This window comes from Ranitomeya imitator, chromosome 8 (assembly GCF_032444005.1).
Source record: "Ranitomeya imitator isolate aRanImi1 chromosome 8, aRanImi1.pri, whole genome shotgun sequence".
Classification (NCBI taxonomy): Eukaryota; Metazoa; Chordata; class Amphibia; order Anura; family Dendrobatidae; genus Ranitomeya; species Ranitomeya imitator.
This window is the reverse complement of record NC_091289.1, coordinates 4179686-4206196: the sequence shown is the minus strand read 5'-3', so window position 1 is coordinate 4206196 and position 26511 is coordinate 4179686. Positions and strand designations below refer to the sequence as shown.

Genomic DNA, 26511 nt, shown 5'->3' with positions numbered 1-26511 from the left:
TGTTCAGGACCTGGAGACAGTCAGCGAGTGTGTGCACCGATCTATTACTTGCCTGTCTCTGCCAGTGATTGGCACAGCGGGCACTTCCACCAGGAAGTGTTGGGGGAGGGGACGGGAGTGCTGGAGGGGGGGGGACACGAGTGCTGGGGGAGGGGCAGTAATGCAACTTCTTTTGATATTTTGAACCTTTAAAAAAAACAAATATTGCCCCCATTATGATCCGGGCGCTCGTCAGGTGCAGCTGGGACCCATCGCATGTCAGATCTCGCAGATTGCGCCTGTTCTTTTGTTTTTTGGGGCGATGTGAATTCATGTTCTTCACCATTTACAATCGTGAGCGCCACCAGCAGGAGAGGAACGTCTGCCCGCGCCGCTGATCGCTCCACTCGTTCACGTTGTTACTGGTTCGTCCAGGAAGGATCCCAGTTACCAGAGCAACTCGCAGAGGAGATGGAAACTTGTCGCCTTGGCTGAGATCCAAAAAAGCGATCAGGAGCGAGTGGGGCGAGAGGGCGGCGGGCGAGAGGGCGGGACCGGAGCGGCTTCGTGTGATGGACACGGAAGATCGTGCTGGAAATAAAAATCTGGGGTAATGAAAAGCTGCAGCATCTGCACTCAGAGCTGACATCCGTCACAGTCTCAGCAAATATCCGCACCGCTGCTACTGTCTCTAGTCACATTCAAAGCTGCGCTCGCCATTCTTCATCTTTTTACTATACTGTAGTCAGAACCAGCGCACTTACAAATGTTATGTTACATCGTGTCTCATCCTTCAGAGCTGCAGTCACTATTCTGCTGTTACATTGTGTCTGTCAGGAATTAGGAAAGTTCTGATTACTTCACTTACACATAGCTCTCAGCTGCAGTTTCCTCTGCCTGCCAACACAAGGCTGGAATTCTGAGCCACTCTTTCTCCCTTTGCTGGTGTGTGTAATCCTAAACCCCTCATTTCCCCCCTCCCTCAAGAATTTATATGGCTCTGTGCTGCGGCAGACAAGTCTCCCTACCCTTCTCATTCCCCCCTCCCACCTGGTACTGGTTAAACTGGTATAGAAAGCCTGAGGTTCTATTGCACTTTTAAGGTTATACATATTGGCACCGATCAGAGCTAGAGATGAGGATTATATATTCCGGATGTCCATCGAGGGATCTATAACTCCCTGAAATCGCTAGAAGCTAAACCCAACGAGTGCAAAGAGCGGGTTTCTCCGTAAGCGAGTCGTGTAAGTACACCGTGTTTACACTTAAAAGAATTGCCCCGACGTGGTGCACCTCCTGATCATTGTGTCTTTCATATACGAGATTCATACCGTGAGCTAGGCATAAAAATGGGTGCCATAACTCTAAGAAAAGGGGAGAATTTAGCCTCTAAGTGAGGTCACCATAGGAGTGCTTTTGTTTAGGCTAGGAAATAAGTGAGTGAACCAGCAGTCTTCACGTGTCTTTGTCTGGGGTCTAGCTGCTATACAGGGGTGATGCATCTGGATATTTGCTCACCCTTGCCCCACAGCACACGGTCTGCCATGAGATGATATGAAATAACGAAATGTGTTTTTCAACTTTAATCCCATTTTATGTGTAATTGTACTGTACATATGATATTTGTCATCTTTATAATATCTTTTTATACCTCTGTACACACTGCCTACCTTTTTTGGAGTAAGATATCAAATTTCTAGCTTGTCTCTCCTTGCTCTATAACGTACGGTCACGTCCTCTGATGTGGGTTGGCTTCGGGCCCGTTAATAATTAAGAAATCGGGGCTGGTGGCAGCGGATTTGTCCTGTGTGCTTGGGAGCCTTTGTAGCGACTGGCGGCGTTGATAATTATTGTGCCCGCCTGAGTGGGAGTAGTTATATCGCCCTCGCTGCCGTGTGCCCCTTAGCCAGTACAAAGTATGGCAGCCTTTCCGGCGACTAATTACCCTAGGTGCAGTACCAGGTCTGACCTGAGGGTAATGAGGGCGCCAGAGAGCTGCAAGTTCCAAACCGGAACTGGGAAGTGGGATATAGATAAATCCCCTTCAGAAAGAACCAGGAGCAACCATACAACCCCGGCTCATGACAAATTGGTGTGAGTGGTGGGGATGGTAAAGGTATCCTCCCCGTGAACTGTGACAGTGTCTTATCCTCCAGTCACCTCCAGAGCTGCAGTCACTATTCTGCTGTTACATTTTGTCTCTCCCTCCAGAACTGCAGTCACTATTCTGCTGTTACATCGTGTCTTATCCTCCAGTCACCTCCAGAGCTGCAATCACTATTCTGCTGTTACATTGTGTCTTATCCTCCAGTCACCTCCAGAGCTGCAGTCACTATTCTGCAGTTACATCGTGTCTTATCCTCCAGTCACCTCCAGAGCTGCAGTCACGATTCTGCCATTACACTATGTCTTCCATTTCCTCAGCTATAATTCTGCTTTCTCCCCTTTACCACTTACTGGGTGCAGAAGTCTATGCCTGTGCTGTCCCCTGCTGGTTCATTGTCTGGTTGGCGGCTCCGGTGCCTTGTGGGAAATGTCATTATACCAGGCACTGAGCAGAAGAATCCCTGCTGTGGTGCATTGTGGAATTTAGAATAACTGGGTCTTCTACAATGTGCTCCATCAGTCAGAGCGTGTGCAGAATTGTAAATGCAGCTCTGGATGTGACTGGTGTATAAGACTAAAGATTGGCACAAGGTCAGAAAAACAAAGTACAGAAAAAATGAGATTAAATTGTACGTAAAGTGCATCATGTGTGCGCGGGACTGCGATTGGGGGTGCAGCAGATCAGCGCTGCCTTCTGCCCACACACTGCGGCACATCAGGTGCTGCCACTGGCGGATGAGACAATGATGCGATCGCATAAAGAGCAAATCACTGGAACTTCATGTGAGAGCGATGTGATCGCATTGGGGGGACCAGCACAGACCCTGAACCAGCAGCGGCTGCAGGGGCACAAGAGCTGATGAATGCCGGATTATCAGATCTTCTGGATTACTCTACGAACCGTAAAGCACCGTCACGCAGAGCAGTTTGAGGTCTCTTTCTTGTGAGGTGTGAACATGGGGAGCGCTCTACGGCCTCCTGATATACGGAGCGCTCTACGGCCTCCTGATATATGGAGCGCTCTACGGCCTCCTGATATACGGAGCGCTCTACGGCCTCCTGATATACGGAGCGCTCTGCGGCCTCCTGATATACGGAGCGCTCTGCGGCCTCCTGATATATGGAGCGCTCTGTGGCCTCCTGATATACGGAGCGCTCTGCGGCATCCTGATATACGGAGCGCTCTGCGGCCTCCTGATATACAGAGCGCTCTGCGGCCTCCTGATATTCGGAGTGCTTTGCGGCTTCCTGATATACGGAGCGCTCTGCAGCCTACTCCTCACAGCTGAAGGTTTGTCACTGTATGTCAGTCATGAGAGCTCGGGACAGGAGGGGGTCCTATACTACTGCGTCCTGCTGTTTGACTGACCTGCGCCGTCTCTCCCTGACATGACCCGTGCCGTGGCTCCCTGACATGACCTGCGCCGTCTCTCCGTGACTGACCTGCGCCGTCTCTCCCTGACATGACCCGTGCCATCGCTCCCTGACATGACCTGCGCCGTCTCTCCCTGACATGACCCGTGCCATCGCTCCCTGACATGACCTGCGCCGTCTCTCCGAGACTGACCTGCGCCGTCTCTCCCTGACATGACCCGCGCCGTCTCTCCGTAACTGACCTGCTCCATCGCTCCCTAACTGACCTGCGCTGTCTCTCCGTGACTGACCTGCGCCGTCTGTCCCTGACTGACAGTCACGGTTCACACCGTGCTGCCAACAATATGTCTGGGATCTCGGGGAGGATATCTTTATTGTCCCCACTACTCACACCAACTTGTCACAAACCGGGGTTGTTTGGGTTGCCCCTGGTTCCTTCTGAAGAGGATTTATCTATATCCCACTTCCCAGTTCCGTTTTGGAACTTGCAGCTCTCTGGTGCCCCCCTTACCCTCAGGTCAGATTAGGTACTGCACCTAGGGTAAATAGTCACCAGAAAGGCTGCCTGCTATGTACTGGCTATTGGGCACGCTACAGCGAGGGCAATATAACTACTCCCACGCAGGCAGGAACAATAATTATCAACGTCGTTGTTGCTACAAAGATTCCCAATCTCACAGAACAAAGAATGCTTCCACCAGCTCAGATTCCACCAAATGTTAACAGGTCCAGAGCCAACCCAAATCAGTAGGATAATTCAATTCAGAGGAAGCGACAGTTCGTTCATAGAGCAGGAAGAGACAGCTAGTAAATGATGTATTTTACTCCATAAAAAGTTAGGCAGTGTTTACAAAGTATAAAAGATATTACAAAGAAGACAAAATCATGTGTACATTACAAATTACAAATAAAATTGGATTAAAATGGAATAGAGAACACTCAGGGTATGTTTCCACGTGCAGGAAACGCTGCGTGTTTGACGCTGCATAGAGACGCAGCGTCAAACACGCAGCGTCCAGATGTTACAGCATAGTGGAGGGGATTTAATGAAATCCCGTCTCCACTATGCGTGGTAACACGCACGCGGCAGCCCTGTGACTCCGGACATGCGGCGCGTCTTTTAAGATCGCAGCATGTCCGTATACCTTGCGGCGATGCTGCGTCGCTGCAAGGTATAACACAGGGCCCTATGGTGGGGTGCAATGATCCCGGATGTGTGCTATGAACACATCCGGCATCATCGCGTCCCAGAAAGGGGCGGAGCTTAGCGCGGAGCAGGTTTGCCGCTCCGACTAAACCGCCGGCCATCCTGAAGGTGGACACATACCCTTACAGGTCGTTCAGATCATTTCATATCAGCATGGTGGCCGTGTGCTCAGGAGATACATCCAGGTGCATTGGAACAGCTGTGTCAAGCTGTTCTTAGCTCGGTTCCTGGGCCAAGACTGCCCCCAATTCAGCTGGGGTAAAGATATGCCCTCTTGTCGTGACATCCCTGAGTGGGCTGAGTAATGATATGCACTCTTTTCCAGTTATTTACGTTTTTAGAGTCCCCAGACAAAGGCATTCCTGGGCAAGGGGAGGGAAAAATGAGTGGCTTTACAGGATTGGTCGCCTGCAGTTTAAAAGCCACACTTTGCTCACACATTAGTATCAAATTGCACAGTGTCTCTGCCATAGGCATTGTTTGTGGTGTGAGCGAATGCAGGGGGGGTGGGGGGGGGGAAACGGGGGTCAAAGCTACACTGTATGTGTTGAAAGCCATGTAACCTTCTGAAACTAAATTCACAATATGACATTTTTGGCATTATTGTGACACTGATGTGCGCCGTCTCTCCCTGACATGACCCGCACCGCCTCTCCATGACTGACCTGCGCCATCTCTCCCTGACATGACCTGCGCCATCTCTCTGTGACTTGTAAAGAAGCTGCGGAGACACCATCACGTGTTTCTCGACGCAAGCAGTGAATAGCCAGGCCTTTCCCCGGAAAGGAACAACCACGGGAAGGGCAGCATCCTATGAAGGAAAGCCACCTATGCCAAGCATGGTATCCATCCACAGACAGCTGTTTCGGGGTTTTTGCCCCTCATCAGTGTGGAGTAGGAATCTGGCTATTAGGAGCAGTGCCTAGTAAAAAGGCTATAAAGGCACAGATGATTTGCCTCGGGGAGACCAAAACATCCAACACCGCGGAGACACCATCACGTGTTTCTCAACGCAGTGATTCCAGAACACTGCCCCCATCCCTTATGGGAAATATGCAGATGCATGTAAAGAAGCTGCGGAGACACCATCACGTGTTTCTCGACGCAAGCAGTGAATAGCCAGGCCTTTCCCCGGGAAGGAACAACCACGGGAAGGGCAGCATCCTATGAAGGAAAGCCACCTATGCCAAGCATGGTATCCATCCACAGACAGCTGTTTCGGGGTTTTTGCCCCTCATCAGTGTGGAGTAGGAATCTGGCTATTAGGAGCAGTGCCTAGTAAAAAGGCTATAAAGGCACAGATGATTGGCCTCGGGGAGACCAAAACATCCAACACCGCGGAGACACCATCACGTGTTTCTCAACGCAGTGATTCCAGAACACTGCCCCCATCCCTTATGGGAAATATGCAGATGCATGTAAAAGAAGCTGCGGAGACACCATCACGTGTTTCTCGACGCAAGCAGTGAATAGCCAGGCCTTTCCCCGGGAAGGAACAACCACGGGAAGGGCAGCATCCTATGAAGGAAAGCCACCTATGCCAAGCATGGTATCCATCCACAGTCAGCTGTTTCGGGGTTTTTGCCCCTCATCAGTGTGGAGTAGGAATCTGGCTATTAGGAGCAGTGCCTAGTAAAAGAAACACGTGATGGTGTCTCCGCGGTGTTGGATGTTTTGGTCTCCCCGAGGCCAATCATCTGTGCCTTTATATCTCTCTGTGACTGACCTGTGCCGTCTCACCCTGACATGACCTGCGCCGTCTCACCCTGACATGACCTGCGCCGTCTCACCCTGACATGACCTGCGCCATCTCTCCATGACAGACCTGCATCGTCTCTCCATGACAGACCAGCGAACAAAAGAAAAGAGTGGCATGCAAAAAAGAAGGGATCACCATAGAAATTATAACAAAATATAACAATTTTATTAGACCACACAAAAAACACTACAAAATTTTTTAAAAACAATTAAAAATGCACTATAAAGTACAAAACAATGAATACAGGACCCAAAATAAGGTCAAACCACAGTGTCCCCCTATATGTGTAAGCTACCTGGTGAGTCCATATACAAGAGGTCTGCTAAGGAAACAACAATACCCCAGTACCAAGGACCCCTATGGAGGATGGCCGGACAAAATAGAACGTCCTATACTACCTGACAGTATAAATCAGGCTTCCAAGGCAGCATTCCTGGAAATAATAACAGGACAGATAGAGGAAAGCAATATTAGGGGGTTGCACCGGGCACAAACTCTCCATGACAGACCCACGCGGTCTCTCCGTAACTGACCTGTGCCATCTCTCCCTGATGGACCTGCACCATCTCTTCCGGACAATGACCAACGCCATCTCTCCCTGACATGACCTGTGCCGTCTGTCCCTGACATGACCTGCGCCGTCTCTATGTGATTGACTTGTGCCGTCTATCTCTGACAGACCCACGCAGTCTGTCCCTGACTGACCTGTGCCGTCTCTCCGTGACTGACTCGCGCCATCTCTCCCTGACATGACCTGCGCCGTCTCTCCCTGATGGACCTGTGCCGTCTCTCCCTGACATGACCCGCGCCGTCTGTCCCTGACTATGATATAGAAGATGCTAAGCACAGCCTAAATAGGGGAGGTGCACAGTCATAGGTGCCCAAACCTGAACGTATACAATATAAAGTGACTAGCACACTCCAGGGTGTTGTGATGCAAAAAAGTGGGGATTTATTACATACAGTAAATCACAAACGTTTCGGTCGATACTGGACCTTCATCAGTGTGCTAGGTATAATTGTATACTTGTATGGCCCCAAAACAATAGACTACTCGGATTTGCATCAATCAGACATGCTGGAAAAAAAAGCAACAAGCCGGGAAGAAACAGAACCAGGCTGGTCAACTGACGGTGAGTCAGAATAATGGGTGGCGCTGAGGCTCAAAAGAGCTGTCAGTACGCCAGGACACTAGGGATAAATGCGGTATCCACCGCTAATAGAGTGTGTCACTCTATTAGCGGTGGATACCGCATTTATCCCTAGTGTCCTGGCGTACTGACAGCTCTTTTGAGCCTCAGCGCCACCCATTATTCTGACTCACCGTCAGTTGACCAGCCTGGTTCTGTTTCTTCCCGGCTTGTTGCTTTTTTTCCAGCATGTCTGATTGATGCAAATCCGAGTAGTCTATTGTTTTGGGGCCATACAAGTATACAATTATACCTAGCACACTGATGAAGGTCCAGTATCGACCGAAACGTTTGTGATTTACTGTATGTAATAAATCCCCACTTTTTTGCATCACAACACCCTGGAGTGTGCTAGTCACTTTATATTGTGTCTGTCCCTGACTGACCTGTGCCGTCTCTCCGTGACATGACCTGCACCATCTCTCCCTGACATGACCTGCGCCATCTCTCCCTGATGGACCTGCGCCATCTCTCCCTGATGGACCTGTGCTGTCTCTCCCTGACATGACCCGCACCGTCTGTCCCTGACTGACCTGTGCCGTCTCTCCGTGACTGACCCGCGCCGTCTCTCCGTGATTGACTTGTGCCGTCTATCTCTGACAGACCCACGCTGTCTCTCTGTGACTGACCTGTGCTGTCTCTTCTCTCCTGTGCTCTCGTCTCGCCCGCAGAGGCACAAGGTGGACCTCTTCTACAAGCTGCGGCATGTTATGAGCGAGGTGATTGATCTGCGCAGGCAGCTGCTGTCCGGTCACCTCACCCAGGACCAGGTGCGAGAGGTCAAGAGACATCTGACGGTGCGTCTGGACTGGGGTAATGAGTGAGTATCGGTCTGGGCACCAATGATGGGAGTGATGCTGCTCCAGCGCGGCCCCTGCGCTACAACCTCCATCCTCTCTCTTGCAGACACCTGGGTTTGGACTTAGTTCCCCGCAGGGAGTTTAAAGCCGTAGACTCCGATCAGATCAGCGTCTCGGACTTATACAAGATGGTGAGAACCTCGGCAACTACGAGTCCAAGCGTAGACGGTCGGCTCGTGGAGAGTGCTGTCAGGGGCGACAATTAACCTGTGTCTAACGCTAAAGTCCAGGAGGACAAAGTGGAGGCCCTCAATAAGAAAAAACATGGCAGCTGTGCTCCAGTGACAGCGCCACCCTGTCTGCAGGTTGTGTCTGGTATCGCAGCTCAGGCCCGGTCACAACAGTGATGCTGCAATGTCAGAATGATGGGGGCGGGGCTGTGACCAGAAGGAAAGGGGCGGGGCTGTGACCAGAAGGAAAGGGGCGGGGCTGTGACCAGAAGGAAAGGGGCGGGGCTGTGACCAGGATGAAGGGGGCGGGGCTGTGACCAGGAGAAAGGGGGAGGGGCTGTGACCAGGGGGAGGGGCTGTGACCAGGGGGAGGGGCTGTGACCAGGCGGAAGGGGGAGGGGCTGTGACCAAGAGGAAGGGGGAGGGGCTGTGACCAAGAGGAAGGGGAGGGGCTGTGACCAAGAGGAAGGGGAGGGGCTGTGACCAAGAGGAAGGGGAGGGGCTGTGACCAAGAGGAAGGGGAGGGGCTGTGACCAAGAGGAAGGGGGGGGGGCTGTGACCAGGAGGATGTGGGCGGGGCTGTGACCAGGAGGATGTGGGCGGGGCTGTGACCAGGAGGATGTGGGCGGGGCTGTGACCAAGTGGGCGGGGCTGTGACCAGGTGGACGGGGGCGGGGCTGTGACCAGGTGGACGGGGGCGGGGCTGTGACCAGGTGGACGGGGGCGGGGCTGTGACCAGGTGGACGGGGGCGGGGCTGTGACCAGGTGGACGGGGGTAGAGCGGTGACCAGGTGACTGGCAGAGCGGTGACCAGGTGGACAAGGGCGGAGCGGTGACCAGGTGGACAAGGGCGGAGCGGTGACCAGGTGGACGGGGGCGGAGCGGTGACCAGGTGGACGGGGGCAGAGCGGTGACCAGGTGACGTTTTTGCGCTTTGTCTCAGGATTCTGATGAATAACATTGTGACGTTTTCTTTGCAGCATCTGTCAAGTCGACACAGCGTTCAGCAGAGCACGAACCAGGTAATGGGGACTGCGGAAAATGGGGGAGGGGACTGGCAGCGCCCACCCTGACCCAGAGGGGAGGGGACTGGCAGCGCCCACCCTGACCCAGAGGGGAGGGAACTGTGCATCGCCCACCCTGACCCAGGGGGGAGGTAACTGTGCAGTGCCCACCCTGACCCAGGGGGGAGGGAACTGGGCAGCTCCCATACTGATCCATGGGGAAGGGGGCTGTGCGGCGCCCATACTGACCCATGAGGGAGGGGACTGTGCAGCTCCCATACTGATCCATGGGGAAGGGGGCTGTGCGGCACCCATACTGACCCATGAGGGAGGGGACTGTGCAGCTCCCATACTGATCCATGGGGAAGAGGGCTGTGCGGCGCCCATACTGATCCATGAGGGAGGGGACTGTGCAGCTCCCATACTGATCCATGGGGAAGGGGGCTGTGCGGCACCCATACTGACCCATGAGGGAGGGGACTGTGCAGCTCCCATACTGATCCATGGGGAAGGGGGCTGTGCGGCACCCATACTGACCCATGAGGGAGGGGACTGTGCAGCTCCCATACTGATCCATGGGGAAGAGGGCTGTGCGGCGCCCATACTGATCCATGGGGAAGGGGGCTGTGCGGCGCCCACATTGACCCATGGGGGAGGGGACTGTGCAGATCCCACCCTGTCTCATGAGGAAGGGGACTGTGCAGATCCCACCCTGACCCATGGGGAGGGGACTGTGCAGATCCCACCCTGTCTCATGAGGAAGGGGACTGTGCAGATCCCACCCTGACTCATGAGGAAGGGGACTGTGCAGATCCCACCCTGTCTCATGAGGAAGGGGACTGTGCAGATCCCACCCTGACCCATGGGGAGGGGACTGTGCAGATCCCACCCTGTCTCATGAGGAAGGGGACTGTGCAGATCCCACCCTGACTCATGAGGAAGGGGACTGTGCAGATCCCACCCTGACTCATGAGGAAGGGGACTGTGCAGATCCCACCCTGTCTCATGAGGAAGGGGACTGTGCAGCGCCCATACTGACCCATGGGGGAGGGGACTGTTCAAATCCCACCCTGACTCATGGAGGAGGGGACTGTGCAGCACCATACTGACCCATGGGGGAGGGGACTGTGCGGCACCCATACTGACCTATGGGGAGAGGGACTGTGCAGCGCCCATACTGACCCATGGGGAAGGGGACTGTGCAGATCCCACCCTGACTCATGAGGAAGGGGACTGTGCAAATCCTACCCTGACCCATGGGGGAGGGGGCTGTGCAGCGCCTACCCTGACCCATGGGGAAGGGGACTGTGCAGATCCCACCCTGACCCATGGGGAGGAGACTGTGCAGCGCCCACCCTGACCCATGGGCATTATTGGGAATGCGGAGGGCACTGTGCTGACATCTAGGATATGGCTGACCGGTGAACTGATTTGCTGTCACAGGCAGAATCCCTGCGGCAGAGACACAAGGAGCCCCGGGCCCCGGTCCCGCACCACTTGCTTCTCCAACTGAAGAGCTTCACACACAGCAACATCGGGGAGGACGTGGATCTGTTCTTCTCTCTGTACGACATGCGGGAGGCTCGGCAGATCAGGTGACTCTCGCCCCATCACCCCGCTGCTGCCTGTTTTGTCACCCCTATGTCCCTGCGCCGCATCCTGCTGCTGACGTGTCGCATTAACCCCGTCTCTCCTCCTAGCGAGAGGTTCATGGTACGACTGAACAAGAATGGAGGTCCAAGAAATCCAGAGAAGCCGGAGCGGCTCAGCGCCTTATTCACAGTACGTGATACATGAGATTCCCGCGAGGGTCACACAAGGACGGCGCCAGCGGGAATCACTGTACTGCAGATATCTGCCACACAGAGATACAGGAGAAATCGGTGCAGAACAGTGAGTGCAGCTCTGGGGTATAATACAGGAGGTAACTCAGGATCAGTAATGTAATGTAAGTACACAGTGACTGCACCAGCAGAATAGTGAGTGCAGCTCTGGAGGATAATACAGGAGGTAACTCAGGATCAGTAATGTAATGTATGTACACAGTGACTGCACCAGCAGAATAGTGAGTGCAGCTCTGGGGTATAATACAGGATGTAACTCAGTATCAGTAATGTAATGTAAGTACACAGTGACTGCACCAGCAGAATAGTCAGTGCAGCTCTGGGGTATAATACAGGAGGTAATTTAGAATCCGTAATGTAATGTGTGTACACAGTGAGTGCACCAGCAGAATAGTGAGTGCAGCTCTGGGGTATAATATAGGAGGTAACTCAGGATCAGTAATGTAATGTGTGTACACAGTGACTGCACCAGCAGAATAGTGAGTGCAGCTCTGGGGTATAATACAGGATGTAACTCAGGATCAGTAATGTATGTACACAGTGACTGCACCAGCAGAATAGTGAGTGCAGCTCTGGGGTATAATACAGGAGGTAACTAAGGATCAGTAATGTAATGTATGTACACAGTGACTGCACCAGCAGAATAGTGAGTGCAGCTCTGGGGTATAATACAGGAGGTAACTCAGGATCAGTAATGTAATGTATGTACACAGTGACTGCACCAGCAGAATAGTGAGTGCAGCTCTGGGGTATAATACAGGATGTAACTCAGGATCAGTAATGTAATGTATGTACACACTGACTGCACCAGCAGAATAGTGAGTGCAGCTCTGGAGTATAATACAGGAGGTAATTCAGAATCAGTAATGTAATGTGTGTACACAGTGAGTGCACCAGCAGAATAGTGAGTGCAGCTCTGGGGTATAATATAGGAGGTAACTCAGGATCAGTAATGTAATGTGTGTACACAGTGACTGCACCAGCAGAATAGTGAGTGCAGCTCTGGGGTATAATACAGGAGGTAACTCAGGATCAGTAATGTAATGTATGTACACAGTGTCTGCACCAGCAGAATAGTGAGTGCAGCTCTGGGGTATAATACAGGATATAATTCAGGATCAGTAATATAATGTATGTACACAGTGACTGCACCAGCAGAATAGTGAGTGCAGCTCCGGCGTATAATACAGGAGGTAACTCAGGATCAGTAATGTAATGTATGTACACAGTGACTGCACCAGCAGAATAGTGAGTGCAGCTCTGGGGTATAATACAGGAGGTAACTAAGGATCAGTAATGTAATGTATGTGCACAGTGACTGCACCAGCAGAATAGTGAGTGCAGCTCTGGGGTATAATACAGGAGGTAACTCAGGATCAGTAATGTATGTACACAGTGACTGCACCAGCAGAATAGTGAGCGCAGCTCTGAGGTATAATACAGGATGTAACTCAGGATCAGTAATGTAATGTATGTACACAGTGACTGCACCAGCAGAATAGTGAGCGCAGCTCTGAGGTATAATACAGGATGTAACTCAGGATCAGTAATGTAATGTATGTACACAGTGACTGCACCAGCAGAATAGTGAGCGCAGCTCTGGGGTGTGGTATGTGGTTCTGTACGTCTTCTTGCTTGTTGTATTCTCCTCTTTTCTGGCTCTGATCCTCTTGTGTGCACAGATGGAGGCTCGGGGTCTCTCTGCTGACTTCTCCGTCTGTTACTTGCTGTTGGTTTCCTTCTCTCGTTCTCGTCCTGTGACTTCTTTCTTCTGTATGACAGGATCTGAGCAGTAAGGATGTGAAGCGCGATCTCCACCTCGTCGTCCATGTCGTCCGGATAGGTGGGTGACCCGGCTGTGTCCTCCATGCCAGTATTATCCCCTATAGGAGGACCGACATCTTCTCACTTGATTTCAGGGCGAATGCTCCTAAATGACTCGCGAAAAGGTCCCCCCTACGTCCATTACCGGAGACCCTATGGATGTGCGGTGCTGAGCCTGGGGGAAGTGCTGCCGGCTCTGTGCGAACATCGAGACGAGAAGGACTTTGTCATGAAAGTTTATATGTGAGTGCGCAGCCCTGATAATGGAGTATATGGAGACGGTGTGACGGTGTACATGAGTATATAGGTACGGTGTGACAATGCATATGAGTATATGGAGACGGTGTGACTGTGTATATGGGCATGGTGTGACACTATATACGAGTATATGGGTGCGGTGTGATGGTGTATGTGAATATATAGAGACTGTAACGGTGTATACGAGTATATGGTATAGTGTGATCGTGTATATGGGTACGGTGTGACGGTATATACGAGTATATGGAGACGGTGTATATGAGTATATGGAGAAGGTGTATATGAGTATATGGAGACGGTGTATATGAGTATATGGAGACGGTGTACACTCCCTGACAGAAGTTATGTCGCTTCTCCATGTTATGTAAATGAAAGCTTATAGCCTGACGTTACATTCATCCATTGGTTGTATAAATTATTCTTTTGAAAGCTGAAACCCTCCGAAATGTGGTTTAGGTTAAGAAAATAAATTGGCATCAATGCAGAAATATTGATCAGTTAATGGACACAGAATGGTCAGATTTTGGCAAGACAAAAGTTTTTTGTCGCCTGGTCATATAGTGCACCCAATCCTAGTATACATCCTCACCTGTGCTCAGTAAATGATCGGATAATTAGTGTGTGTATAAGAAGAAACCCAGCACCCCAGACCTTCACTTAAACTACAACTTGAACTCTGACCGATGTGACAGTGTATATGAGGATATGGAGACGGTGAACGTGTATATGAGTATATGGATACGGTGTGACGGTGTATATGAGGATATGGATACGGTGTGACGGTGTATATGAGGATACGGATACGGTGTGACAGTGTATATGAGTATATGGATACGGTGTATATGAGGATATGAAGACGGTGTATATGAGTATATGGATACGGTGTATATGAGGATATGGAGACGGTGTATATGAGTATATGGATACTGTGTATATGAGTATATGGATACTGTGTATATGAGGATATGGAGACGGTGTATATGAGTATATGGATACTGTGTATATGAGTATATGGATACTGTGTATATGAGGATATGGATACTGTGTATATGAGGATATGGAGACGGTGTATATGAGTATATGGATACTGTGTATATGAGTATATGGATACTGTGTATATGAGGATATGGATACTGTGTATATGAGGATATGAAGACGGTGTATATGAGTATATGGATACGGTGTATATGAGGATATGGAGACGGTGTATATGAGTATATGGATACTGTGTATATGAGTATATGGATACTGTGTATATGAGGATATGGATACTGTGTATATGAGGATATGGAGACGGTGTATATGAGGATATGGAGACGGTGTGACGGTGTATATGAGGATACGGTGTGACGGTGTATATGAGGATACGGATACGGTGTGACAGTGTATATGAGTATATGGATACGGTGTATATGAGGATATGGATACGGTGTATATGAGGATATGGATACGGTGTATATGAGGATATGGATACGGTGTGACGGTGTATATGAGTATATGGATACGGTGTATATGAGGATATGGAGACGGTGTATATAAGGATATGGATACGGTGTGACGGTGTATATGAGTATATGGATACGGTGTATATAAGGATATGGATACGGTGTGATGGTGTATATGAGGATATGGAGACGGTGTGACGGTGTATATGAGGATACGGATACGGTGTGACGGTGTATATGAGGATACGGATACGGTGTGACAGTGTATATGAGTATATGGATACGGTGTATATGAGGATATGGAGACGGTGTATATAAGGATATGGATACGGTGTGACGGTGTATATGAGTATATGGATACGGTGTATATAAGGATATGGATATGGTGTGATTGTGTATATGAGGATATGGAGACGGTGTGACGGTGTATATGAGGATATGGAGACGGTGTATATGAGGATATGGATACGGTGTATATGAGGATATGGATACGGTGTATATGAGGATATGGATGCGTTTTATATTAGGATATGGATACGGTGTATATAAGGATATGGATACGGTGTGACGGTGTATATAAGGATATGGATACGATGTATATGAGGATATAGAGACGGTGTGACTGTATATGAGGATATGGATACGGTGTGACGGAGTATATGAGGATATGGATACGGTGTGACGGTGTATATGAGGATATGGATACGGTGTGACGGTGTATATGAGGATATGGATACGGTGTATATAAGGATATGGATACTGTGTGACGGTGTGTATGAGGATATGGATACGGTGTATATCAGGACATGGATACGGTGGAGCGGTGCATGTGACGGTGTATATGACTGCAGAGAGATTGTTGGGGGGATTACACTAAACCCTCCAGTATTTGGCAGTGGGTGGGTGAGGTTATTGTAGAGATCATTTCTTGAGTCTTGGAGACAGTCCGGGGGGCCGTCCCTGCCGTCCATAATGTGATGAAGTGACCCCTCAATTGTGATGGCCGGAGCCCTCGGCCTGAGAGTGGACGACATAGCGACCATTAGACAAAAGCTGAAGAGCCACGAGTGATATATTCTTTGTGGATATTACAAGTGATGACGGATTCTCTGCTGAGCTTATGGCTTATTGAAAGCAGCCAGTCCCAGTAAGCAGAGCTGCAGTGTAAAGCATTAGAGAGGCGGCAGTCTGGGCCTCTGCTGAGACAGGAAGGGGATTTAAGGATCTCCGGCTGGACACAGGGTGGAGCAGTCGCCCTCTTACAGCACCATTGTCACTTTATATCTTTCAGGTGTAATAATGAGAACGAATGGTACCAGATCCACGAGAACATCATCCGGAAGACGAGCACCAAGTACTCCACTCCCAGCTCCAACTACGGTACCTGTCAGGGCACAGTCACCCTCCCCAGTGCCCGGTCTTTCTCCCCGGTGCCCGGTCTTACTCCCCAGAACTCATTCTCTCTCTCTTCCCTTTGCTCGGTCTCTCGCCTCTTTGCCCCTTCACTCTCCCTTTTGTCAGCTCTCTCTCCCCAGAGACATGTGACACTGCCCAATGCCCACTCACCCTTACCTGTGCCGGGTCTCTCTCCCCGGTGCCCGTACTTCCCAGTACTCATTCTCTCTCCCCGGTGCCCGTACTTACTTCCCAGTACTCGTTCTCTTTCTCTTGTGCCCAGTCTCTCTCCCCATTGCCCGGTCACCCTCCCCAGTGTCCAATCACTCCCCAGAGCCATGTGACACTGCCCTATGCCTATTCACGCTTCCTGGTGCCCGGTCTCTCTCCCCAGTACTCATTCTCTCTCCCCGGTGCCCGGTCTCTGTCCCCGGTGCCCAGTCTCTCTTCCCTATGCTCGGTCTCTTGCCTCTGTGACCGGTCACTCTCCCCAGAGCCATGTGACACTGCCCTATGCCCATTCACGCTTCCTGTTGCCCGGTCTCTCTCCCCGGTGCCCGGTCTTACTCCCCAGTACTCATTCTCTCTCCCCGGTGCCTGGTCTTACTCCCCAGTACTCATTCTCTCTCTCTTCCCTTTGCTCGGTCTCTCGCCTCTTTGCCCCTTCACTCTCCCTTTTGTCAGCTCTCTCTCCCCAGAGACATGTGACACTGCCCAATGCCCACTCACCCTTACCTGTGCCGGGTCTCTCTCCCCGGTGCCCGTACTTCCCAGTACTCATTCTCTCTCCCCGCTGCCCGTACTTACTTCCCAGTACTCGTTCTCTTTCTCTTGTGCCCAGTCTCTCTCCCCATTGCCCGGTCACCCTCCCCAGTGTCCAATCACTCCCCAGAGCCATGTGACACTGCCCTATGCCTATTCACGCTTCCTGGTGCCCGGTCTCTCTCCCCAGTACTCATTCTCTCTCCCCGGTGCCCGGTCTCTCTCCCCGGTGCCCAGTCTCTCTTCCCTATGCTCGGTCTCTCGCCTCTGTGACCGGTCACTCTCCCCAGAGCCATGTGACACTGCCCTATGCCCATTCACGCTTCCTGTTGCCCGGTCTCTCTCCCCGGTGCCCGGTCTTACTCCCCAGTACTCATTCTCTATCCCCGGTGCCCGGTCTTACTCCCCAGTACTCATTCTCTCTCCCCGGTGCCCAGTCTCCCCTATGCTCGGTCTCTCGCCTCAGTGACCGGTCACTCTCCCCAGAGCCATGTGACACTGCCCTATGCCCATTCACTCTTCCCGTTGCCCGGTCTCTCTCCCCGGTGCCTGGTCTTACTCCCCAGTACTCATTCTCTCTCCCCGGTGTCCCGTCTCTCTCACTGATGCCCGTACTTACTTCACAGTACTCGTTCTCTTTCCCTGGTGCCTAATGTCTCACCCCAGTGCCCGGTCTCTCTCCCCTTTGCCCGGTCACCCTCCCCGGTATCCGATAACTCGCACCAGAGCCATGTGACACTGCCCTATGCTCACTCATGCTTCCCAGTGCTTCTCTCCCTTTTACCCGGTCACTCTCCCCATTCTCTCTCCCGTTTGCCCAGTCTTTCTCCCCAGTGCCTGATCTTAATCTCCAGGGTCTGATCACTCCCTGGAGCCATGTGACACTGCCCTCTGCTCACTCACGCTCCTGGTGCCCAGTCTCTCTTCTTTTTGCTTGGTCACTCTCCCCAGTCTTTCTCCCCTTTGCCTGTTCTTTCTCCCCTTTGCCTGTTCTTTCTCCCCTTTGCCTGGTCACTTTCCCCGGTCTCCCTCCCCTTTGCCGGGTCTCTTTCCCCTTTGCCCGATTACTCTCCCCAGTCTCTTTCCCCTTTGCTCGGTTTTTCTCCTCTTTGCCCGGGTCACTCTCTCCGGTCTCTCCCCTTTGCCTGGTCTTTCTCCCCTTTGCCCCTCGGGTCACTCTCTCCGGTCTCTCCCCTTTGCCTGGTCTTTCTCCCCTTTGCCCCTCGGGTCACTCTCTCCGGTCTCTCCCCTTTGCCTGGTCTTTCTCCCCTTTGCCCGGGTCACTCTCTCCGGTCTCTCCCCTTTGCCTGGTCTCTTTCCCCTTTGCCTGGTCTTTCTCCCCTTTGCCCCCTGGGTCACTCTCTCCGGTCTCTCCCCTTTGCCTGGTCTTTCTCCCCTTTGCCCCTCGGGTCACTCTCTCCGGTCTCTCCCCTTTGCCTGGTCTTTCTCCCCTTTGCCCGGGTCACTCTCTCCGGTCTCTCCCCTTTGCCTGGTCTCTTTCCCCTTTGCCTGGTCTTTCTCCCCTTTGCCCCTCGGGTCACTCTCTCCGGTCTCTCCCCTTTGCCTGGTCTTTCTCCCCTTTGCCCGGGTCACTCTCTCCGGTCTCTCCCCTTTGCCTGGTCTCTTTCCCCTTTGCCCGGTCTTTCTCCCCTTTGCCCCCTGGGTCACTCTCTCCGGTCTCTCCCCTTTGCCTGGTCTTTCTCCCCATTGCCTGGGTCACTCTCTCTGGTCTCTCCCCTTTTCCTGGGGTCTCTCTTCCCTGTGTCCGATCACTCTCCCCAGAGCCATGTGACACTGCCCTTTGCTCACTCATGCTCCCCCGTGTCCGGTCACCTGATCCTGTGGACAGGTTATAACTTGCTGATTTTTGACCAGCTCTGCTCAGTTCAATGTCTATGGTGCACACTCTCTTCAGCAGTCCCAGAGTGAGTACAGCGATGTTCGCGGGCAACGCTCCAGTCTGACCGGGCATATCAGTGCCCCATTCCTGTGATCATGGTGGTCCCAACCATTGAGACCCCACTCGTCAGCAAGTTCTCCGGCCTGCTTTAGACAGGTGGTACTGTCCTTAGAGTCCGATGTGCTATGGTTCATCAGGACCAGTGGTTTCAGCACCTTGGAAAGCTCCATAGAAGGCTCCTCTGGGAAGGAAACGTCTGCATTCTCCAGCAGCAGATGCGTCCCCACCGCTGTTCTCTGCTATCTGTTGCTGGTATTGCATGTTATAATTATCTTCCTTCCCTTCATCCAGGTCTTATTGTATCTTTACAACTTCTGCGAGGCGACATGGAGCAAATCCGTAGAGAAAACCAGCTGCTATTTAACAGGGGAGCGGCCGCCACCAGGAAGCTGGGGTTTCCCGATGTCATCATGCCAGGTATCCGATGTGCATATATACACACGCCCACGTCTATATATACACACCTATATACATATATATATATATATATATATATATATATATATATATATATATATATATATATATATATATATATATATATATATATATATATATATATATATATATATATGTATATATATATATATATATATATATATAATATACGCACACCTACTGTAGTGCAGCGGAGTTGGTGCAGTGTGACAGACAGTGACCACAGGAAAGTTCAAAAACCAAGTGTCTTTAATGTCCAACTTAACTCACAAATGGAAAACAAATGGTATCCTCCGGATCGCAGCCGGGAATCAATACAGTCCGTATCGGAGTCCGGTTGCTGTGGGTGACTGCACCACCGTGTCACGCTGAGGGGTGCCAGGTGTTTTGGCTTCGCTTGGCTCCGTGTTTCTTCATACAGGCCGAGGCTTGCAGAGCCACCTGCTCTGTTGTTTGCAAACCAAAACAGACACAACTAACCCTCAGCTGCAGGGTTTTTAAATAGAATTTGGGCCATGGGCCACTTGTAAGACCCGGACTGGAGGGAGTGAATTGCCCCACTACTATCCTGTAGTTTGCTCCAAAAATAAAAGCCCATGCCGGGTTTTCTTAAATCTGCCTTGGGCAAATAGCTTGTCCAAGACCAAACTTACTTTTATTCTGTACTGCAATCACAGGTATATCTGTGACTGCAATTCGCTGCAGCGGCCTCAATACGCTTGTATGCGCATCCTGGGGACTCTCACATATAACACCTGTCACTGCCTCACACTATATATATATATATATATATATATATATATATATATATATATATATATATATATATATATATATATATATATATATATATACACTAGATGGCAGCCCGATTCTAAAGAATCGGGAGTCTAGAATCCATATATACTTTATTTATTCAAATGTAAGAATAATACAATTAATAAATAATAGTAAGAAAGAACAAAAATAATATGCAGTATATGGAGAAAACACCAAAGAAAAGTTCAAAATTGGTGTGAAAATGTCACTGAACCACTTCACAACTAAATATATATAGTTTTGGTAAATGGTATTATCATTTTTTTGACGAAATTCGGCAGGAGCTTGAAGAGCAACGTCACTGGGCCCGCCTCCACGCAGTAGAAACTTGCTGTGAGGTAAAAATTCAAAAATCACACCAAAATGGCGGGCGGAGTGTGTCACAGTACGGCACGTTTCTGATTGGTCGCTCGCGGCAGGCGGCAACCAATCAGACACTGGACACTGTTGACGTCACTTATCTCCGGACATTAGCTCCGGACATTAGCTCCGCACATTAGCTCCGGACATTAGCTCCGGACATTAGCTCCGGACATTAGCTCCGCACATTAGCTCCGCACATTAGCTCCTGACATTAGCTCCGGACATTAGCTCCGGACATTAGCTCCGGACATTAGCTCCGGACATTAGCTCCGGACAAAGCCACGGAAGTTGGCACAAATTGCAGGAAGTAGTATTCTAGGCAATTAATCTCCGGACATTAGCTCCGGACATTATCTCCGGACATTAGCTCCGGACATTAGCTCCGGACATTAGCTCCGCACATTATCTCCGCACATTAGCTCCGGACATTAGCTCCGGACATTAGCTCCGGACATTAGCTCCGGACATTAGCTCCGGACATTAGCTCCGGACATTAGCTCCGGACAAAGCCACGGAAGTTGGCACAAATTCAAGGAAGTAGTATTCTAGGCAATTATATATTAGATGTACACACACACCTACATATATATATAAGAACAAATGAGGGCACTCACCGATCTTCATAGGATTCAAAACCTTTATTACATCTTCAAATCTTCACATAAAATGCATAACCGGAGCTAGCAGCGCCGCTGATGATGTGAGCAGGGGAGCAGCTGGGACGACGGCCGTTTCGCGCTGTGCTAGCGCTTCTACGGGTCCACCTAAGGTTTTGAATCCTATGAAGATCGGTGAGTGCCCTCATTTGTTCTTACCTATGGACTCTAGTGTTTTCTATTGAAGAGGTGCACCCGGGTCAGGATTCTCACAGCTGCTATTTCTACATCTGATATACACACAATTGAGACCTGTGGACATATCACTGGTTACCGTTCATGAACAGTGCCACCCGTCTTTTTCTTTATATTTGGACTACATATATATATATTTACACACCTACATATATATATATATATATTTACACCTACGTGTATATACACACACCTACGTATACACAGGCGCGTCTCACAAAATTAGATTATCATCAAAAAGTGAATTTATTTCAGTTCTTCAATACAAAAAGTGAATCTCCGATATTCTATAGTCATTACACACAGAGTGATCTATTTCATGTGTTTATTTCTGTTAATGTTGATAATTATGGCTTACAGCCAATGAAAACCCAAAAGTCATTATCTCAGTAAATCTCGGTAAATTAGTCCTCATTGCAGGATGTTTACTGACTGTTATATTGCTTTAGTTATCGTATTATCGATCATAATTTGGTAGAGTTGCATTGATAAAATTATTCTGTCGGAGCTCTGGAATTGTTTTACTTGTAGGCACAGTATTTCCATAGCATGTAGAAATGGTTGATGGCGGTCGAGTCCATTTAAAGTGTCAAATGTCCTCTCTGGTGGAGGTTTAGGAGTCAAATGGAAGTTGTGGACACGTTAAGGTGGACTCATTTTAACTAATAGAGGAGGTAAAACCTTACGGTGGTGAACAGGCTCGGCTTTGGTGGCCTCAAGGACGTTGTAATGGTAACGTCAATCATGGGCGAGCACAGTGGTTAAGCACAGGAGTGAGGATAATGGGGTCATTGGTGCCCTGAAAGTTTACTGGCTCTGCTTGAATGGCCCTTTTATGGCTGTCTGACCTGGTGTCGCCCCTTTATGGCTGTCTGTTCTGGTGCCGCCCCTTTATGGCTGTCTGTCCTGGTGCCGCCCCTTTATGGCCGTCTGTCCTGGTGCCGCCCCTTTATGGCCGTCTGTCCTGGTGACGCCCCTTTATGTCTGTCCTGGTGTCGCCCCTTTATGGCTGTCCTGGTGCCGCCCCTTTATGGCTGTCATAGTGCCGCCCCTTTATGGCTGTCTGTCTGTCCTGGTGCCGCCCCTTTATGTCTGTCCTGGTGCCGCCCCTTTATGTCTGTCCTGGTGCCGCCCCTTTATGGCTGTCTGTCCTGGTACCGCCCCTTTATGGCTGTCTGTCCTGGTGCCGCCCCTTTATGGCTGTCTGTCCTGGTGTCGCCCCTTTATGGCCGTCTGTCCTGGTGCCGCCCCTTTATGGCCGTCTGTCCTGGTGCCGCCCCTTTATCACAGGACTTGTGAATCCCAGTGTACTCGCTCTTCACCTGACTCCTACTGTGGTTGTTTTAATCCTGTGATTTAAATAAAGCTGTGGCCATTTTGACAACAAAATAATGTGTTTTGTGTATTTATTCTAGTGCCTGGGTTTACTGTAGTTATGTTGCTTTAAGCTGGAGTGGGGTCCGTTCCATATCCAAAAGTCATGTATCTGCTGGTTTTCTATCAATTCAGTTCCCTTTGTGTATAGGACCCCCCTAGGTTGTAGAGTGGCATCACCGGTGTTTTGCCTGGCTCCGTGTTCTCCGTGTTGGCTGCAGATCTCCGTGTTGCCTGCAGATCTCCGTGTTGCCTGCAGATCTCCGTGTTGCCCGCAGATCTCCGTGGTGCCCGCAGATCTCCGTGTTGCCCACAGCACTCCATGTTACCCACAGCACTCCGTGTTACCCGATGTGCTCTCTGTTGCCCGCAGATCTCCGTGTTGCCCGCAGATCTCCGTGTTGCCTGCAGCGCTCTCTGTTACCCGCAGCGCTCCGTGTTGCCCGCAGCGCTCCGTGTTGCCCGCAGCGCTCCGTGTTGCCCGCAGCGCTCCGTGTTGCCCGCAGCGCTCCGTGTTGCCCGCAGCGCTCAGTGTTGCCCGCAGCGCTCAGTGTTGCCCGCAGCGCTCCGTGTTGCCCGCAGCACTCCGTGTTGCCCGCAGCGCTCTGTTGCCTGCAGATCTCCGTGTTGCCCGCAGCGCTCCGTGTTGCCTGCAGATCTCCGTGTTGCCCGCAGTGCTCTGTTGCCTGCAGATCTCCATGTTACCCACCGCGCTCTCTATTGCGCGCAGTGCTCTGTTACCCACCGCGCTCTCTGTTGCCTGCAGCGCTCTGTTGCCCGCAGATCTCCATGTTGCCCGTAGATCTCCATGTTGCCCGTAGCGCTCTGTTGCCCGCAGCGCTGTTACCCGCAGCGCTCTCTTTTGCCTGCAGATCTCCGTGTTGCCTGCAGCGCTCTGTGTTGCCCACAGTTCTCTCTGTTGCCTGCTGCTGTCTTGTTTCTTCTGTTGCTGGACGTCTCATCTTTGATTTTCTTCTTTTCCTTCACTGTCTCTCACATACTGATAGTCTGTAATTCTGGCGGTCTGAGCCCAGGCCCTGAGCTGCTGCTGGCGGAGCGCACTGCTTTCCTCGGACGCCTTCTCGGCTCTGCCACCTGGCCTGTGTCTGTCGTATTCTGGTTGTGCATGGCAGGCATGGACATCGCTGCAGCGGAGTGATGCTCTGCAGTCTGGCAGCACACCTGATGTTCTGCAGATGCTCAGCTGATGATTGCGATGCTCTGCAGACGTGGAAGGGCGCATTCATTGTGTGTCATCATTACAGGGGACGTGCGCAATGACCTCTATGTGACTCTGGAGAGGGGCGACTTTGAGAGAGGAGGGAAGAGCGTGCAGAAGAACATCGAGGTCACCATGCACGTGCTGTACGCTGACGGGGAGAACCTGAGGGTAAGACATTGCTGCACGAGACTGACCGTGAACGTTACTGCCCTCCAGTCACATCCAGAGCTGCGTTCACAGCTCTGATCTGGTGTCAACCAGTATTCTCTGCTGTGATGGGACTGCAGACATGATGCCATCAATCACTGAACATAACACAAGGCTCATGTCACCGAGGATCCGAGCTGTAGAGTTTGACACCTCAGATTGTGATACGTGAGGATTAGATACCTGGTGTGTATAAATGGCTCCGCACCATACGCCGCTCGTCGTCTGGCCTCGTGGAGGACGCAGGGCTCGAGGTTTCCTCCGTCGGTCTTACTTCATTATGTGATTGCAGGTATTACTCCCATTAACGAGGGTCTGTGACTTGTGTCTTGCAGGATTGTGTGAGTCTGGGCACCGGGGAGCCCCCTCGCACGCAGTACCACTCATTCGTCCTTTACCACAGTAACAGTCCCCGGTGGGGGGAGCTGATAAAGCTGCCCATCCCCATCGACTGCTTCCGGGGGTCCCATCTACGCTTTGAGTTCCGGCATTGCTCCAGTAAGTCCCAGTAAGGGCCCATTCGCACGAATGCAATCCCATTATAAACCAGCCAATGTTATTCTATCATTGTGTGTTCATCTGCCGGGTTTTCCAGCTCGGATCGGATCATGCTGCAACTGTAATTGGAAATCGGATCGCATCCCGCAATAGAAGTCAATGGGTGCGAGAAAAAAGTCCCACAGCAATAATAATAATCTGTTTATATAGCGCTAACCTATTCCGCAACGCTTTACAGTTTGCACACATTATCATCGCTGTCCCCGTTGGGGCTCACAATCTAGATTCCCTATCAGTATGTCTTTGGAATGTGGGCGGAAACCGGAGTATATGGAGGAAACCCACGCAAACACGGAGAGAACATACAAACTCTTTGCAGAGCACTCGCACCATGCGACCAATGTCTGATGCGACCGGTGTGTAAACATGTGAAAAGCGGCAATTCATGGGCCGCATACAGTAAAATCACACGGACAGGTTACAATAGATATATACATACAGAATACATAGATGTCAGTGGCATATATATATATATATATATATATATACTGTATATATACACTACACAGATAGGTTGAAGTAAGCCGGTAATTCAGCAGCCGTGTACAGTAAAATCACAGCAGGAGCCGACAGGATAGAAGAGATGGATTACATACAATATGTACACATGGAATAGATAGATATACAGTTCTCAGTGACGCTATATATATATATATATATATATATATATATATATATATAATGTTGAGTGTATGTATGTGTTGTGAGCCACGCCCACTCCACATAGCCACACCCACTCCGCATAGCAGGCACAGGCCACATCTAGCTCTGTCCTGTCTAGAATGGAGTTGCTCCTGTGAGGTAAGACGTCAAAAGAAATGGAGGAGCCTCATGGATAGAGATGTGAGGGGGGAAAATAAGAGAAGTGGTGGGAAAATGAGAGAAGTGGTGGGAAAATGAGAGAAGTGAGGGGGGAAAAAGAGAAGTGAGGGGGGAAATGAGAGAAGTGAGGGGGAAAAATAGATGTGAGGGGGAAATGAGAGTTGTGAGGGGGAAAATGAGAGATGTGAGGGGGAAAATGAGAGAAGTGAGTGGGAAAATGAGAGATGTGAGGGGGAAAATGAGAGAAGTGAGTGGGAAAATGAGAGATGTGAGGGGGAAAATGAGAGATGTGAGGGGAAAAATGAGAGATGTGAGGGGAAAAATGAGAGATGTGAGGGGGAAAATGAGAGAAGTGAGTGGGAAAATGAGAGATGTGAGGGGGAAAATGAGAGATGTGAGGGGGAAAATGAGAGATGTGAGGGGGAAAATGAGAGATGTGAGGGGGAAAATGAGAGATGTGAGGGGAAAAATGAGAGATGTGAGGGGGAAAATGAGAGATGTGAGGGGGAAAATGAGAGATGTGAGGGGAAAAATGAGAGATGTGAGGGGAAAAATGAGAGTTGTGAGGGGGAAAATGAGAGATGTGAGGGGGAAAAATGAGAGAAGTGAGTGGGAAAATGAGAGAAGTGAGGGGGAAAATGAGAGATGTGAGGGGGAAAAATGAGAGATGTGAGGGGAAAAATGAGAGTTGTGAGGGGGAAAATGAGAGATGTGAGGGGG

General features: G+C 50.6%; 1 protein-coding gene across 9 annotated transcripts in view; it reads left to right on the top strand.

Annotated features, from left to right (window-relative positions):
* The window catches only part of DOCK3 (dedicator of cytokinesis 3), a 179806-nt gene that overhangs the window by 72254 nt on the left and 81041 nt on the right, over positions 1-26511 (top strand). For all 9 annotated transcript variants that reach the window (XR_011314921.1, XR_011314923.1, XR_011314922.1 and 6 more), the window contains 11 exons: positions 8287-8435; positions 8522-8606; positions 9626-9667; positions 11093-11244; positions 11350-11431; positions 13276-13336; positions 13413-13560; positions 16312-16400; positions 19429-19554; positions 24248-24372; positions 24747-24909. Coding sequence is in view for 6 of the 9 variants with exons in the window: in XM_069736068.1 (XP_069592169.1) it covers positions 8287-8435; positions 8522-8606; positions 9626-9667; positions 11093-11244; positions 11350-11431; positions 13276-13336; positions 13413-13560; positions 16312-16400; positions 19429-19554; positions 24248-24372; positions 24747-24909 (1222 nt within the window). In the remaining 3 variants the exon portion in view is untranslated. The remainder of the gene's footprint in view (positions 1-8286; positions 8436-8521; positions 8607-9625; positions 9668-11092; positions 11245-11349; positions 11432-13275; positions 13337-13412; positions 13561-16311; positions 16401-19428; positions 19555-24247; positions 24373-24746; positions 24910-26511) is intronic.